The 17,817-nt window shown below is 38.2% G+C and overlaps 1 protein-coding gene across 1 annotated transcript in view; it reads left to right on the forward strand.

The window, feature by feature from the left end:
• Positions 1–5,102: 5,102 nt before the first annotated feature.
• Positions 5,103–17,817, forward strand: part of LOC133620196 (myosin-3-like) — a 29,110-nt gene continuing 16,395 nt past the window's right edge. The window contains exons 1-6 of the mRNA XM_061981481.1: positions 5,103–5,306; positions 10,832–10,975; positions 11,041–11,197; positions 11,279–11,306; positions 13,022–13,136; positions 13,204–13,296. Coding sequence (XP_061837465.1) covers positions 5,103–5,306; positions 10,832–10,975; positions 11,041–11,197; positions 11,279–11,306; positions 13,022–13,136; positions 13,204–13,296 — 741 coding nt within the window. The remainder of the gene's footprint in view (positions 5,307–10,831; positions 10,976–11,040; positions 11,198–11,278; positions 11,307–13,021; positions 13,137–13,203; positions 13,297–17,817) is intronic.

Below are 17,817 nucleotides of genomic sequence, written 5' to 3' on the forward strand. Positions count from 1 at the left end.
TACCGGGAAAAAAGATGGCGGCTGTTTACCGAAGTTGCGAGATCGAAACTTTATGAAAATGAATCGTAATAAAGCGCACCGGGTTATAAGGCGCACTGTTAGCTTTTGAGAAAATTTGTGGTTTTTAGGTGCGCCTTATAGTGCGGAAAATACGGTACTAACATCTTATAACCAAATTGTGTGTATAAGTACTTTTTGAGCACATTCAACAATACCGCGATAATAATGATAATCATGATCGTTTTTGTCACAATAACTTCATTTAGCCATTTTATTTATTGTTTTGGTTGTGTATCTTTGAGGGTCCCCCACACCCCCCTTAACAGAGATGGAACCTATTTTATGAATTTTGGTTGATTTTTATTCAAGTGCAACTTTTTGCAAACAGACAGAGTAATATATATACAAATACATATATATATATACAAATACACATACAGGACTGTCTCAGAAAAATAAAATATCGTGATAAAGTTCTTTATTTTCTGTAATGCAATTAAAAAAAACAAAAATGTCATACATTCTGGATTCATTGCACATCAACTGAAATATTGCAAGCCTTTTATTATTTTAATATTGCTGATTATGGCATACAGCTTAAGAAAACTCAAAAATCCCATCTCAAAAAATTAGAATATTTCCTCAGACCAAGTAAAAAAAAAAAAAGATTTATAACAGCAAAACAAAATCAAACATTTGAAAATGTCAACTAATGCACTCAGTACTTGATTGGGAATCCTTTTGCACGGATTACTGCATCAATGCGGCGTGGCATGGAGGCAATCAGTCTGTGGCATTGCTGAGGTATGGATGCCCAGGATGCTTCAATAGCGGCCTTTAGCTCATTTGCATTATTGGGTGTCTTTCAGCTTCTTCTTCACAATACCTCACAAATTCTCTATGTGGTTCAGGTCAGTGGAGTTGGCAGGCCAATCGAGGACAGTAATGCCATGGTCAGTGCACCCGTTACTGGTGGTTTTGGCACTGTGGGCAGGTGCCAGATCATGCTGAAAAATGAAATCATCATCTCCATAGAGCTTTTCAACAGATGGAAGCATGTAATGCTCTAAAATCTCTTGATACACAGCTGCATTGACTCTGGACTTGATGAAACACAGTGGACCAACACCAGCAGCTGACATGGCTCCCAAAACCATTGCTGACTGTGGAAACTTCACACTGGATTTCAAGCAACTTGGATTTTGCTCCTCTTCAGCCTTCCTCCAGACTCTCGCGCCTTGACTTCCAAATGAAATACAAAACTTGCTTTCTTTTGAAAACAGGACTCTGGACCACTCTGCAACTGTCCAGTGCTTATTTTCCATAGCCCAAGTCAGACGCTTCTAGAGATTTTGGAGCACTACATGCTTCCATCTGTTGAAAAGCTCTATGGAGATGATGATTTCATTTTCTAACATGATCTGGCACCTGCCCACAATGCCAAAACCACCAGTAACTGGTGTACTGGCATTACTGTCCTCGATTGGCCTGCCAACTTCCCTGACCTGAACCCTATAGAGAATTTGTGGGGTATTGTGAAGAGGAAGCTGAAAGACACCAGACCCAATAATGCACATGAGCTAAAGGCCTCTATTGAAGCATCCTGGGCATCCATAACACCTCAGCAATGCCACAGGCTGATTGCCTCCACGCCACGCCGCACTGATGCAGTAATCCGTGCAAAAGGATTCCCAACCAAGTACTGAGTGCATTAATTGACATTTTCAAATGTTTGATTTTGTTTTGCTGTTATAAATCTTTTTTTTTTTACTTGGTCTGAGGAAATATTCTAATTTTTTGAGATAGGATTTTTGAGTTTTCTGTATGCCATAATCAGCGAAATTAAAATAATAAAAGGCTTGCAATATTGCAGTTGGTGTGTAATGAATCCAGAATGTATGACATTTTTGTTTTTTTAATTGCATTACAAAAAATAAATAACTTTATCACATTATTCTAATTTTCTGTAAGTTGTTTGTTTTATTTTAACTGATATTTAAAAGTTACATTCCAATTACAGTGATAAAATATACAAGAAATATAAGTATTACATTTGAAAGGGTATATTTGCATTATTATTATGTTTCATTGCATCACTTAATAATTTGGTCAAAATAATGTTGACCCGATTATTTTCAATAATTTGTAGGTCAATATATTGTCGAGCAAAATGTGTAACTGGCCCAGGCCAAATGTTAGCATAAACATATTTTCAGTAATGTCTATTACGATTTCAAAATATTTCCTTTTAGTACAACCGAACAAGGCTTTAAATACCGATGTCGACATTGTCGATGTTGACGCTAACACTAAAGTAACTGCCAGCCCATCAGGATGTCACTTTGACATTATCTCAATCAGTGATCCTCAAACTGTGGTACGCGGGCTCCATCTAGTGGTTCGCCAAATAATTACTGTAAATTCTGGACTTTAAGCCGCTACTTTTTTCATCAATTTTGAACTCTGCGGCTGATAAGACAATGCGGCTAATTTTGTGAATTTTCTCCAATAACAGCCATGATAAAAATTTTTTTTTTAAAAACACAACAAACAAGCAAATACACTTAGAAAGTGTTGTATTGTTTGTGCAATGCTGCAATCTTATGGACTCTCACTGCAGGTGTCCTTCTCTTTACAGGTAGTGCATCTTTTTTTTTTCTTCTTCCAACCGGAGTGCCGTATGTCTTCCAGACGTGCATAGCGTTTTTATTCTCACGGATTATTCATTCATCACTCCAAGCAACGTTTGTAAGATTTACAATATAACTGAGACAATTATTACGTACTAAACCGCCCCATGTGTACTTTCAACCGAAACTAGAAGTGCCGTTTTGTATTCTAGTCGTCCATAGCGTTTTTACTCGTATGGATTCTTCATTCATCACTCCAAGCAACGTTTGTAAGTTTTACAATGTAACTAAAACTATTTATACTTACTAAACCGTCCCATGTGTAATGTCTGTAAGAGAATGTTAACCAAGTATTAGAGATATTGTTATTATAAGCGCTAACGCAGACTAACTATTCATAGCGGCGCCGTGATCACGAGCTTGTGTCACAATGTTTACATCATCGAGTGGTAAACTGCTTCCTCGTTTCCATGCTCCTTGGAAGTTTATTGTAGATCATAAATCATGCCTCTCACTAGAGGTGGGGGAAATAATCGATTTTTAGATGCATCGCAATTCACACTTGGACGATTGTTACATCGATTAGTAAACGTCAATATTCGATAATCAATGTATTTATTGTCAATAATGTAATGCAGACAGTTCTAAAATGAACCACCTCACAGAGAGATCAGACCAGCTCCTTTTTTATAGGGTACTTATGTTCCAGTTTTGTACACATTTCCATTAATTTAATAAACGTGATGGGAATTTCTTGTTACAAATTGCCTGGTTTTAAAAGTTGCAAGTGATAAACGCTTTTTTAGTGAAACCTGAAAAAATGTAAAACTGGCACAATTTACATAAATTAAAGATGCATCACTAATCGATTTTTAACTGAAGTATAGCTCCTGAATCGTAATTGTGAGGTGCCCAAAGACTCCCACCTCTACCGCTCACCTGGACAGAAGATGTCTGATTAGGTATTCCAACAAGTTGGTACACTTTGACAGCCATTCATGACCCGGAACAGGCAAAAACGACGCGCCGCCCCTTTTCTTCGTGAGGATTAAAGTGGAAAATAACAAGATTCTATCAGTCGGCATCCTAATGACAGCAGATATTGTACAGTAAGTGATCTTTTGTTATGTTTGTTGGCTCTCATGAAGTCTGCAGTGAGTAATAATCAGTGGCGTTAAGAAAAACCAACGTAAATATTAAATGTTATTAATGTGCCTGTTACTACAGTACATATAAACTTACATCATGTATATAAAACCTCAATGGAGGTGTTTGGATATTTTTAAGAATAGAGCGGCTCATAGCATTTATTTCATATTTAGAATAAAAAATCTGTCGTATTGTCTCTCATAGTAATTGTGAAAGATAGGCAACATTCCAAAAAAGTGCAGTTCCGCTTTAAATAAAACTTCTTACTTGTTTTTCAAGAATACTTAGTCCTACTATGCTAATGTATTTTAATGTTGGTCCTTCTGATGGTACTTTGAGAGCCAAGTGCTTTCTGATGTGGAACTTAGATTTAGACAAACTTTATTGATCCACGAGGGAAATTGTTCCACGCAGTAGCTCAGTTAAAAAGGATGGAAAGGGTAAGGGTGGAAAGGATAATGCAGGTATAAAGTAGACTAAAAATTTACTATAGTAGCGATATAAAATATAACATGTAATATTTACATATTATATATACAGTATATAATATACAGTATATGTTAATTATAATATATACTGATATAATTAATTATATTCTATTCTATTATATATTATTATTATATTAGTGGGAAAACGTTTGAGATTCGATTGCAGCTGCACCTTTCTAGTGTTCATTAACTCCACAGGTGGACGTTGAGGACGTTCCTCCTGAAAAAGTATCTTGGCTGGCTTGTGTTGCTTTGACTTTGTGGTCACACATTGTCGTGACCTCGGCCGGATGCTAAGGCCTGTAAAGCCAAGAAAGGTGCCTTGAAGGAGACGAAGCAGCTGGTCCTTGAGTCGAGGATCAACTTAAAAGTTGTGAGGCCGTCGTGGAACACTCGGAGGTCGTGCCTATTTACGTCTTGAGCGCAACAATTCCAAGATTTGATGGACTTTTGTGTTCGGCAGCACAGTTTCATGAAGCAAGTCAGAAGAAGAGATGGTAAAAATAGAGATGGGGGATCATCACCTGCCGTTAAGACATCGTCCGATTACCACCCAGAAGATCCTGCACCAGTTTTAAGAACTGTCCGGGATGGATAATGCGGAGGGATTAGAAAAGTGACATTGCCAAGTTTGGAATGTCCGGTTTGTCGACGCTGATAAAAGGAACCTCCTGCTGATCTTCGCTCATTGACTCGTCCTGAAGCTTCTCACCCACACATCAGAGACCCATCCACCCGGAACGCAGCAGACCACGTCCCAGGTGAGACTACTCGTCTCTCTGCGATCATCTAATTCGATGTTCTCGATGTTTTCTCGTCATCCTTAGGCTCCGCCATGAGCTCCGACGCCGAGATGGCTCAGTATGGGCCGTCAGCCATCTATCTTCGCAAACCGGAGAAGGAGCGGATCGAGGCGCAGAACCGACCTTTTGATGCCAAAACGGCCTGCTTCGTGCCCGACCCCAAGGACCTGTACATTCCAGGTGTCGTCCAGAAGAGAGATGGTGGCAAAGCCACCGTGAAGACGGACAAAAATGAGGTGAGGAGAAGTTGTCCACAAAGTCTCACCCTCTCATTTTATACAGAAATGTCAATAAAGCAGGAGTTCTTCACCTTTTTGACCTACTCAGATATCAACACTGAATGAGTGATCTTACTCTAACAGGATAAACAATGTCAAATTGTACCAAAGCATGTGTTGATCACAAAGGTTAGTATCAAGGCTTATGACAGGCTGATTACAAAAATAAATAGTGATTAGAGATGTCCGATAATGGCTTTTTTGCCGATATCCGATATTCCGATATTGTCCAACTCTTAATTACCCATTCCGATATCAACCGATACCGATATATACAGTCGTGGAATTAACACTTTATTATGCCTAACTTTGCTGCGATGCCCCGCTGGATGCATTAAACAATGTAACAAGGTTTTCTAAAATAAATCAACTCAAGTTATGGAAAAAAATGCCAACATGGCACTGCCATATATATTATTGAAGTCACAAAGTGCATTATTTTTTTTAACATGCCTTGGAACTTGGGACTTGCTCTTCCTGAGGTGGGCGGGGTTGGGAGGGGCGGGGTTGAGGTGGGGGCGGGGGGTAGGGGCTGGCAGGGGTGTATATTGTAGCGTCACGGAAGAGTTAGTGCTGCAAGGGGTTCTGGGTATTTGTTCTGTGGTGTTTATGTTGTGTTACGGTGCGGATTTTCTCCCGAAACGTGTTTGTCATTCTTGTTTGGTGTGGGTTCACAGCGTGGCGCATATTTGTAACAGTGTTAAAGTTGTTTATACAGCCACCCTCAGTGTGACCTGTATGGCTGTTGATCAAGTATGCCTTGCATTCACTTGTGTGTGTGAAAAGCCGTGGATATTATGTGATTGGGTCGGCACGCAAAGGCATTGCCTTTAAGGTTTATTGGCACTCTCTACTTCTCCCTACGTGCGTGTACACAGTGGCGTTTTAAAAAAAGTCATAAATTTTACTTTTTGAAACAGATACCGATAATTTTGAAACCTATACCGATAATTTCCGATATTACATTTTGAAGCATTTATCGGCCGATAATATCGGCAGTCCGATATCATCAGACATCCCTAATAGTAATCGAATATACTGCCTAAGAAGGGACTCATGAATAAAAATTCTAACTAAATTATTCATGTATGTTTCTTAACCTGTAAATAGAATTAAAGTGCAAATTCCAATACAGCTTCATCACTTTAGTCATATTTTTTGCACTTTTCTATGACTTCAGCTCTGGACTTCTTCTGTTTGTTTGATATTGTCATTACTGCCACAAGTGGTGGAAATGTGTATTACTACTGAGTACCGCCTTCTAAGGGGCACCCGCGACCCAACAATGGGGCCCGGCCCTATGGTTAAGAAACGTTGGTTTAGAGCGTAGAAAACTTCAGTTCTAAATAAAAAATAGAAAACGTGTCATGTTTTTTGTTATTATTTTAATCCTTTAAATGCCCATTTGATTGAATTATATCAATTTTATTTCCCCCTCTGTCTTCCTTTTTTTTCTCTTTCTATCCCGTCCTGCTCCGGCCCAGCTGCACCAAATAATAATATAAATCCATTTAATAAAGCCAAATATAAATAAGGCAACAAGAGAAGTATCCCACACTTTTCTTTTGTAAAGTACATTTGTACAGCCGATATGGGCATCTACATCAACAATATGATTTGCCTGAGTAGCTGGACAGGACCCAAAAAAAAAAGTTATGCTTTTTTTCAGTTAAAATTACAATATTTTTTTCATGAAAAATTAAGTTTTTTCTTTCACATTTTGTCACAAAAATAAAAAAATTTCACAAAGTAATGCTTTTTTAAAGTTTAAATTGCAGTATTTTTTAAAATAAAGTAATTTTTTCTCCTAAAATTTTTTTTTTTTTTTAATCATCAGTTTTTTAATTTTATTTTGAAGGATTTGATCACAGTAAAACCCCACACATTCGGCCCTTGCATATTTGTAGATTTCATTTCTCATTTTTAAATTGTTAATAATTCGTTTTTATGAGCACCACGATTCGATTTGATTCTTGGGGTTAACATTTCATTTCAGTATTGAATCTCGATTCGAAGCAATTCTCGATTCAATATCATTACTCTTTAATAACATTGGGTGCCAGTTCTATGATTAACTACATTCTTCCATAAAATAGACAAACAGTTCTGATACATTTCTATATTGTATAAAAGAAAACTGGTTTTGTTGAATAAAATTCTACCCAAATATTTAATAAACGAAAATAAACGCAGCAGAAAGATCACTCAACATTTTCAAGCACTAGACGATGCTTTGAATAAGACGTGATGTGCAATACAATAAACCCATTTTTTCTTAATGTGTAAAACTGAATTCAAAGTATTTAATAAACGTCATAGGCATTTTAAAGGATTTAAGGCATAGGTGTCAAATTCAAGGCATCAGGCCAAATGTGGCCCGCGAACACCTGGAAAAATGTGTCAATAAAATACTTTATCTTTTCATACTAAATGTATTTGGTTTTTTTTTCATTTTTACAGAAAAACTATGTACTGCATGAAATTGCATACCTTTTGAACTTTAATAGTATCCAGTATTGCAACAAATATTATAATATCATACTTTCCAAACTATTATTTTTATTTACCAAAATAAAAATAAATACTTAAATGTCTAACTTTTTTTATTACATTTTTTTTTAATTAATCAATCCAACAAAATAATACACAATAATACCCCAATGGTACAATTCCAATTCCAAAACCGACCGAGCAACATTCAGAATTGCAATCAACAAAGCAATTGAGGACACACAAACATGACACAAAACAATCCAAAAGTAGTCAAACAAAAATGAATAATATCAACAACAGTATCAATATTAATAAGAATTCCAATATAACAGTGATTAGAAATCCCACATTTACATTATCATCACAGTCATTTATAAAAAAGAGCTACAAAATAAAAAAATAAATAAAAAAGAACAATAGTGTCACATTGGCTTACACTTACATCACATAAGCTTGACAACACATTGTGTCCAATATTTTCCACAAAGATAAAAGAAGTCATATTTTAGGTTCATTTAATAGTTTAAAAAAAATTAAATAATGGATCCCATATTACAATATACGACTCTATCTAATTTAAATGCAGTTTTTTGTACGATATCATCTCCATAGCTTGTGTATACCAGTCAACATCTATCCATTTTTTTGATATGACCCTTTTTGTTATGATGCATATTGAAATAAATTAATTTTTACTCTGATTGACTTATGATTTCAAAGCAAGGTATCCAATAAATTGACAATAGATTTACAGTGGTTTTTACAGCATATTACTGTAAATTGGAAAAAAAAGAAAAAACATTTTTTTTATGGTAAAATTCTGTTGACTGAGCGGCCAGTTTTTTAGCGTGTAATCTACGATTGTTTTTACGTTGTATTACTGTAAATGGAAAAACTGTACCAAAATGTTTTTTACCCTAAAAAGTTGCAACAGTGGCATTGTTTTTCCATTTACCCGAAGTAAAACAAAAATACACTTTATATTTTACAGTAAAATTCTGGTGACCGAGTTGCCAGTTGTTTACTGTAAAATCTACAGATTTTTTTTACAGTGTATGTAAAGAATATATATAATAACCAAATGCATATGCAAATTCATATATTATTTGGTGTTACAAGTGGCAGCCATAACTTCGATGTGACCCTCAATGAAATGGAGTTTGACACCCCTGGTTTAGGACATCAAAAACAGGCATTTCTTATTGGTGTGTTCATTATTCACAGTTTTTTTTTTACCATTGGCGGTGAGTCTTGGACTGTACTGTACTTAATGTTCAACATTTGTTTTCCTTTGTTTTAACCAAGTAAAAAACTCAAAAGTGACCTGGCCAAGTGGGTGGCAAATAACAGGTGTCATCAAGTAGTCGCGCACTAGGGTTGTACGGTATAGAATCAGAATCAGAATCAGCTTTATTGTCATTACGCAAGGTAACGAGATTGAGGCCATTCCATACAGTGCGATGTGTATATACCGATATTAGTATAGTACCACGATACCAATGAATCATATACGGTACTATACCGCCTCTAAAAGGTACCGGTCCCCCACCCCCCGGCCCCGGTTGTCGTCACGTCGTGTCATTGCTGGTTTTACGAGCAGAGGAGCATGTTCGGCAGCGCACAAAGTACTTACAAGCAGACAGTGTGTAGACAAAAAAGGGAGAACAGAACCATTTTGGCTTAAAACTAAAGATAAAGGTGAAGTTATAACACTGAAACGCCCTCAGGAAGAGGTGCTTTAAGACATGGCTGGCTAGCTAGCGGCTAAAGTCCATCCGCAGTCTGCAGTGTTTTAGCTACTTCCAAATCACTAATCCTCGCCTCCACGGCGACAAATAGAGTAAGTTTCTTACAAGTATCATCCCTGCAGGACGAGGAATAGCTAAACAAGTTTCACTACACACCGTAGCTCACCGGCGTCAAAATGTAAACAAACGCCATGGGTGGATCTACACCTAACATCCACTGTGATGATACCAAGTACAGGAGCGTATCTAGTCTATACTACTATGATTACATCGATATTTTTTGGCATCACAACATCTTTCATTTAAAAAAAAAATTTATATTATGTTTATAAACTAATATGTCCCTGGACACATGAGGACTTTGATTATGACCAATGTATGATCCTGTAAGTACTTGGTATCGGCTTGATGCCCAAATTTGTAGTATCATCCAAAACTAATGTAAAGCATCCAAACAACAGAAGAGTAAGTGATTATTACATTTTAACAGAAGTGTAGATAGAACATGTTAAAAGAGAAAGTAAGCAGATATTAACAGTAAAAGAACAAGTAGATTAATAATTCATTTTCTACCACTTGTCCTTATTAATGTTTACAAAATAATAGAATGATAAATGACACAATATGTTACTGCATATGTCACCAGCTAAATTAGGAGCCATTGTTTGCTTACTTACTACTAAAAGACAAGTTGTCTTGTATGTTCACTATTTCACTTAAGGACAAACTTGCAATAAGAAACATGTTTAATGTACCGTAAGATTCTTTGTTAAAATAAAGCCAATAATGCAATATTTTTGTGCTCCCCTTTATTTGGAAAAGTATCGTATTTTTGAACTGGTACCAAAATATTGGTATCGGGACAACACTATCACACACTTAAAAGCACAAATTACTTACAAGATAGACATAAAAACACGCAATAGGTGTAAACATTTTTTTTTAAATAAAATGATTCATTAAAAACAATTTATAAACATATACAGTGCTCAATAGAAACAGCTTCTTGATCTTTTAAAATGGCCTGAAATTCCCCCAAAGGGATGAGTTCAGGTAGCCTCAGATCTTTTTGTCATTCATTCAATACCAAAACATCTCTCCTTATGTCAATGTGACACAAAGACATGAAAGACACACTGAACCCTGACTTAAAAAATAAGAGCATGCTGGAGATCAAGTGGAGGCTACGTGGAAGACGACAACTCGATGACAAACTTGTGCTGATTGTGCTTTACACTGCAGACTGTAACAGTCAACGATGAGGACTGCCATCCCATGAATCCCCCAAAGTACGACAAGATCGAGGACATGGTTATGATGACACACCTCAACGAGCCGTCCGTGCTGTTTAACCTCAAAGATCGTTACGCAGCGTGGATGATTTACGTGAGTGTGGCACCAGGAAGAGGCTGCGTTCCGCTGTCACGTAACTTCACTTTGTGCATCTGCAGACGTATTCCGGACTGTTCTGCGTCACGGTCAATCCGTACAAGTTGCTGCCGGTGTATGAGCCAGTCGTGGTGTCGGCCTACCGGGGGAAGAAGCGCATGGAGGCTCCTCCTCACATCTTCTCAGTGTCTGATAATGCCTATCAGAACATGCTCACAGGTGAGGTCGAGGTTCTAGCTACAGAGTCTCTTAACCTTTGTGTGTCAACTGAAACCTTCTCATGTGTTCTTGTCCATCCAGACCGTGAGAACCAGTCTGTCCTGATTACGTGAGTCACTCGCATGAACAAAAATATGTTATTTCCCAAAAGATTCAGTTGTTCATTGCACGTGTATGGAGGTTAATTTATTTATTATGAAAGCTTTTTTGACACTGAATTTTTGAACTGAATTTTTTGCATTTGAATTTTGTGAACTGATTTTTTTTTTCATTTACATCAAATTATGCTGACAATTTCATTGAAAAAAAAAGAAGTGTATAAAATGAAGTGTAAAAAAAATTAAGTGTAAAAAAAATCAGTGCTGAAAAATTCAGTGTCAAAAAATTTGCTCCTTCAAAAAGCAAGACTCACTTCTGGTAAATTAAGACTGAAGCAATCGATCCTGTCTAACACTCAGCCAATGAGGTGTCAAGTTTGACGTCAAGTGACACGGGTCTTGCAAAACTGTATGAAAATGGCAGTTAACTGAGCTACCTGGGCATAAAACAACTTAATTAACATTTCAATGCGGCCCGCTGGATGTTTTCTAACTAGAGAAATTATTCCAAAAGTTAAAATCTTCACTTTTGAGTGACATACGGGTTACTATGGTAGCCATAGGTAGCGATGCTTTGAGCAGACGAGGCACGGGGCGGATTGGGCGCGGCAGCAACAAGCCTGAAACCTTGAAAATGCAAGTGTTCGAGGCAGATTTCTACAACAAAGTTCTGCAGAACACTGATATTATATCGAATATGTTGATGTTTTTTTAAATCATTTTGCCTAATGTTTCGCCGTGTTTGTTGCATCTGTGTTGCTCTTGCTCGATTATAAAACATATCCATCAAGGAGGTGGTCTGCAGTAGAGGAGCAACATTCATATTTTCTCAATATTCAGTTTTATTGTTTATAGTTAATATTGTAAATCCCACATTCTATATTTTTATGTACACTCCAAGTGTCTTAGTCAGTAAAAAACTAAACAGAACTAAGCATCTCAAAAAAGGAATGAACATTGTTATTTTACTGAATTATGACAGAATGTACAGTATATACAAATATAGAATATGGGATTTACAATTTTAGCTAAGCACAATAAAACACTGAATATTTAAAATATATGGACGTTGCTTCTCTACTGCAGACCACCTCCTTGATGGACAACTTTTATAATCGAGCAAGAGCAACAAAGATGCAACAAACGCAGCGAAACAAACGCAAAGGGTAAAAAAACATCCACATATTAGATATAATATTACTGTTCTGCAGAAATTTGCTGTAGAAATCTGCCTCCATCTGACACTCGCCGCTCCATAACCAAGCCCCGCCCACTCTGCCACACTCGTGCCGGGTCTGCAGATTCTAATCATTGGAATAATTTCTATAGTTTGAAAACATCCAGCGGGCCGCATTGAAACGTTAATTACGTTGTTTTATGCCCGGGTAGCCCAGTTATCTGCCTTTTTTTTAATGCAGTTTGCAAGACCCGTGTCACGTGACTCCAAACTTGACACCTCATTGGCTGCTTCTGAGACAGGATCGATCGCTTCGGTCTTAATTTACCAGAAGTGAGTCTTGCTCTTTGAAGCAGGTAATTTTTCGATACTGAATCTTAAAACACTGATTTTTTTCTCAATGAATCTGTCAGCATAATTTGAGGTAAAAAAAATTCAGTTTACACATTTCAAACGTGAAAAGTTCAGTTACATCAATTCAGTGTCAAAAAAAGCTTTTGTAATTAAGACATAAATTATCCTCCATAACGTGGCTTTTTCCCCCCACAGTGGAGAATCTGGTGCAGGAAAGACGGTGAACACCAAACGTGTCATCCAGTACTTTGCCACAATCGCAGTGGCTGGAGGCAGCGACAAGAAGGAACCAGCACCTGGAAAGATACAGGTGCGAGTCCGTACGACATGAAACATTTATCTATACAAGTTCAGGATATGATGTTTGTGTTTTCTAGGGGACACTGGAGGATCAAATCATCTCAGCAAACCCTCTGCTGGAGGCATTTGGGAACGCCAAGACTTTGAGGAATGACAATTCCTCACGTTTTGTAAGTAGCGAAACCCGAAATAATTAGTGCAATTATTTTGTGACATTTAAAGGGAAACTGCACTTTAAAAATAATATTGTCTGTATATATATATATAATGTAGTAACATTCATAATAACATGTCCTATTCACGTACTTTGATTATTTTAAGTGTCAAACGCATCACAAAGTTTGCTTTTTGACAACAACAACACTACTAATCATAACAGACTTCACCGAGAGCCAACAAACGTAATAAAACAATCACTTACTGTACAATGTCTGCTCTTACTGGGATGCCGACAGTTAGGATGTTGATACATTCCCGTTTAGATGAAGAATGACTCATAATCCTCTTGAAGAAAAATGTGGGGTGGAGCCAAACGCCTTTTCATGTCTTTTTCGCCACGGCAATTAGATGCTAAAATTGACCAACAAGTTGCATTATGTCCTCATCCTTCTACTATCCAGATGAGAGGCATTATTTATGATCTAGAATAATCTAAAATAAACTAGAAAGCAGCTCACCAGCTCATAAGGTCAATATAGCAGCAACAAGTTTGTTATCTCTCTGTGACAATGCGCCGCGCTTATAACAGGGATGTCCAAACTACGACCCGCGGACCAAATGCAACCCTCTGGCATCTTCAATTTGACCCGCAAGACGAAACCAGTCCAATAAGCAATTTGCCCTGTAGCCAAACCAGTGGTCTGATGGCTGCCATTTTGTCACCATCTGGTGGCCAATGATAGTAACTCAACCTATAATTGCACTTATATGAACAAACAGCAAAGCATCCACTTCTATGACCCAATCCAAACAACCTTCCCTAGTCATGGAGCAGAAAAAAAATCAACCAGCACAAACATTTAACAAACATGACCACACATAACACAACCTGTTCATTGAACTTTGTGGATTTAATAAAAAATGAACAACATGAAAAAAAAAATCTAAATTACACCCACATCCATTACAAGGGGTGATGGGGAAAATGCTAAACACTCTCTCTACACTTATCCATGTTTGGCGCAACTTAGCTGCTTGATATTTATGATTGATTAAAAAACCTTAAGGAGGTTGTCACGGAAGTAAAGAAGGTAGGAGTCGAACTTTCACACACTCCTAACCAATTAAAATAATTATTAATTATATATCCACTCCATTATATTATTATAATAATAATCCATTATATTAGTATGTTATTGTAATACTTTCACACACACACACACACACACTTATATATATATATATATATATATATATATATATATCAATCAATGTCAATCAATGTTTATTTATATAGCCCTAAATCACAAGTGTCTCAAAGGGCTGCACAAGCCACAACGACATCCTCGGTACAAAGCCCACATAAGGGCAAGGAAAAACTCACCCCAGTGGGACGTCGATGTGAATGACTATGAGAAACCTTGGAGAGGACCGCATATGTGGGTAACCCCCCCCCCCCCCCCTCTAGGGGAGACCGAATGCAATGAATGTCGAGTAGGTCTGACATAATATTGTGAGAGTCTAGTCCATAGTGGATCCAACATAATAGTAAGAGTCCAGTCCATAGTGGGGCCAGCAGGACACCATCCCGAGCGGAGACGGGTCAGCAGCGCAGAGATGTTCCCAGCCGATGTACAGGCGAGCGGTCCACCCCGGGTCCCGACTCTAGACAGCCAGCACTTCATCCATGGCCACCGGACCTGTGCCCCCCGCCCTCCACAAGGAAGAGGGGAGCAGAGGAGAAAAGAAAAGAAACGGCAGATCAACTGGTCTAAAGGGGGGTCTATTTAAAGGCTAGAGTATACAAATGAGTTTTAAGATGGGACTTAAATGCTTCTACTGAGGTAGCATCTCTAATTGTTACCGGGAGGGCATTCCATAGTACTGGAGCCCGAATAGAAAACGCTCTATAGCCCGCAGACTTTTTTTGGGCTCTGGGAATCACTAATAAGCCGGAGTTCTTTGAACGCAGATTTCTTGCCGGGACATATGGTACAATACAATCGACAAGATAAGACGGAGCTAGACCGTGTAGTATTTTATACGTAAGTAGTAAAACCTTAAAGTCACATCTTAAGTGCACAGGAAGCCAGTGCAGGTGAGCCAGTATAGGCGTAATATGATCAAACTTTCTTGTTCTTGTCAAAAGTCTAGCAGCCGCATTTTGTACCAATTGTAATCTTTTAATGCTAGACATAGGGAGACCCGAAAATAGTACGTTACAGTAGTTGAGACGAGACGTAACGAACGCATGAATAATGATCTCAGCGTCGCTAGTGGATAAAATAGAACGAATTTTAGCGATATTACGGAGATGAAAGAAGGCCGTTTTAGTAACACGCTTAATGTGTGATTCAAACGAGAGAGTTGGGTCGAAGATAATACCCAGATTCTTTACTGATTCGCCTTGTGTAATTGTTTGGTTGTCAAATGTTAAGGTGGTATTATTAAATAAATGCAGGTGTTTAGCAGGACCGATAATCAGCATTTCCGTTTTCTTGACGTTGAGTTGCAAGAAGTTAGCGGACATCCATTGTTTAATTTCATTAAGACACGCCTCCAGTTGACTACAATCCGGCGTGTTGGTCAGCTTTAGGGGCATGTAGAGTTGGGTGTCATCAGCATAACAATGAAAACTAACACCGTATTTGCGTATGATGTCGCCTAGCGGCAGCATGTAAATACTAAAGAGTGCAGGGCCAAGAACCGAACCCTGAGGAACTCCGCACGTTACCTTAACATAGTCTGAGGTCACATTATTATGGGAGACGCACTGCATCCTGTCAGTAAGATAAGAGTTAAACCACGACAAAGCTAAGTCTGACATACCAATACGTGTTTTGATACGCTCTAATAAAATATTATGATCGACGGTATCGAAAGCAGCGCTAAGATCAAGAAGCAGCAACATAGATGACGCATCAGAGTCAATCGTTAGCAGTAGATCATTAGTCATTTTTGCGAGGGCTGTCTCCGTAGAGTGATTTGCCCTGAAACCGGATTGAAAAGGTTCACAGAGATTGTTAGACACTAAGTGTTAATTTAGCTGCTGTGCGACAATTTTTTCGAGGATTTTCGAAATAAAGGGAAGGTGGGACACCGGTCGGTAGTTTACCATGAGGTCAGGATCAGGTCAGGTCAGGATATATATATATATATATATATATATATATATATATATATATATATATATATATATATATATATATATATATATATATATATATATATATATTTACACACACACACACACACACACACACACACACACACACACACACGTACATAATGATTGTGAACGATATGCAACAGTCAGAGTATATTTGAGGTACATTTTTGCTCTATTTTTGGCCATTTGATCGATTGTCTTACTCCGAATAGAATATTTTTCTTCTCTTAGAAAGTTTTTTTTCCAAGTATAAGTTTAAGATTTTCATTACAAATACTATGCTCGATATGCTCGGAAAATAGAGTAGATGGGCGCATGCGTCGATCCAGACGGCCGCTGCTGCAGTTCGCTCCGTCTGTCTTTTGTCTTTGTTTGTTTTGTACGTTTTTATACTTTTACATTGAGTCTACATTTACTTTTTATTTAGTCGTGCCCTTCTAAAAATGCAGTTTAGAAGTGTTTTGTTCGTCCTACTGACGGTGGGGACGCTACTGAAGAGCTCAGACGGATAACAGTTGAGAGGCTCTTTCATCTACACCAGGGAACAGTTGTTAGCGGCACCAGTTATTAGCATCCAGCTAACGGACCCGGCGCTAACTAACCAGATCTCGGAGGAGCTAAAAAGGACTTATGGAGGTGCTCGTGGCTGTCGAGGGAAAGGGAGACGCTCGCGACAGAAGAGGGCTGAAGCGAGGAGGGAGAGAAGGAGATATAAACCATATCTTCCTTCCGTCGTCATGGGTAACGTGCGGTCTTTGGCAAATAAAATGGATGAGTTGTCAGCGCTTGCCAGTAGTCAGAAAGAATATCGTGAGTGTAGCCTAATGTGTTTTACTGAGACGTGGCTGCACGACGATGTTCCGGATAGTAACGTCTCTATAAACGGGTTTCAAACGGTGCGCGCTGACCGGGACCGAACCAACGGCAAGCGGAAAGGAGGGGGGCTTGCTTGGTTTATTAACAATAAATATTGTCATCCCGGTCATATCACAATAAAAGAGCGCCACTGTGACCTGAATATAGAGATGTTAGCTGTAGGACTCAGACCATATTATTTGCCCAGGGAGATTCCGCATGTTATCGTGATGGCAGTATACATCCCCCCCTCTGCTAACGCTGCAGCTGCCAGTGACGTCATCCACAGCTCGATAGCCAGACTATAAACCAAGCACCCGAAAGCTCTCATCCTCATCTCGGGAGATTTTAACCATGTTACTATGGACAAATCACTACCCAACTTCACTCAGTATGTCAGCTGCCACACCAGAGGAAATAAGATCCTGGACCTGCTTTACGCAAACATCAAGGATGCGTATAGCTCCATACCACTACCAGAGCTGAGCCGGTCAGACCACAACCTTGT

The sequence above is a fragment of the Nerophis lumbriciformis genome, linkage group LG24, assembly GCF_033978685.3.
Source record: "Nerophis lumbriciformis linkage group LG24, RoL_Nlum_v2.1, whole genome shotgun sequence".
Taxonomy (NCBI): Eukaryota; Metazoa; Chordata; class Actinopteri; order Syngnathiformes; family Syngnathidae; genus Nerophis; species Nerophis lumbriciformis.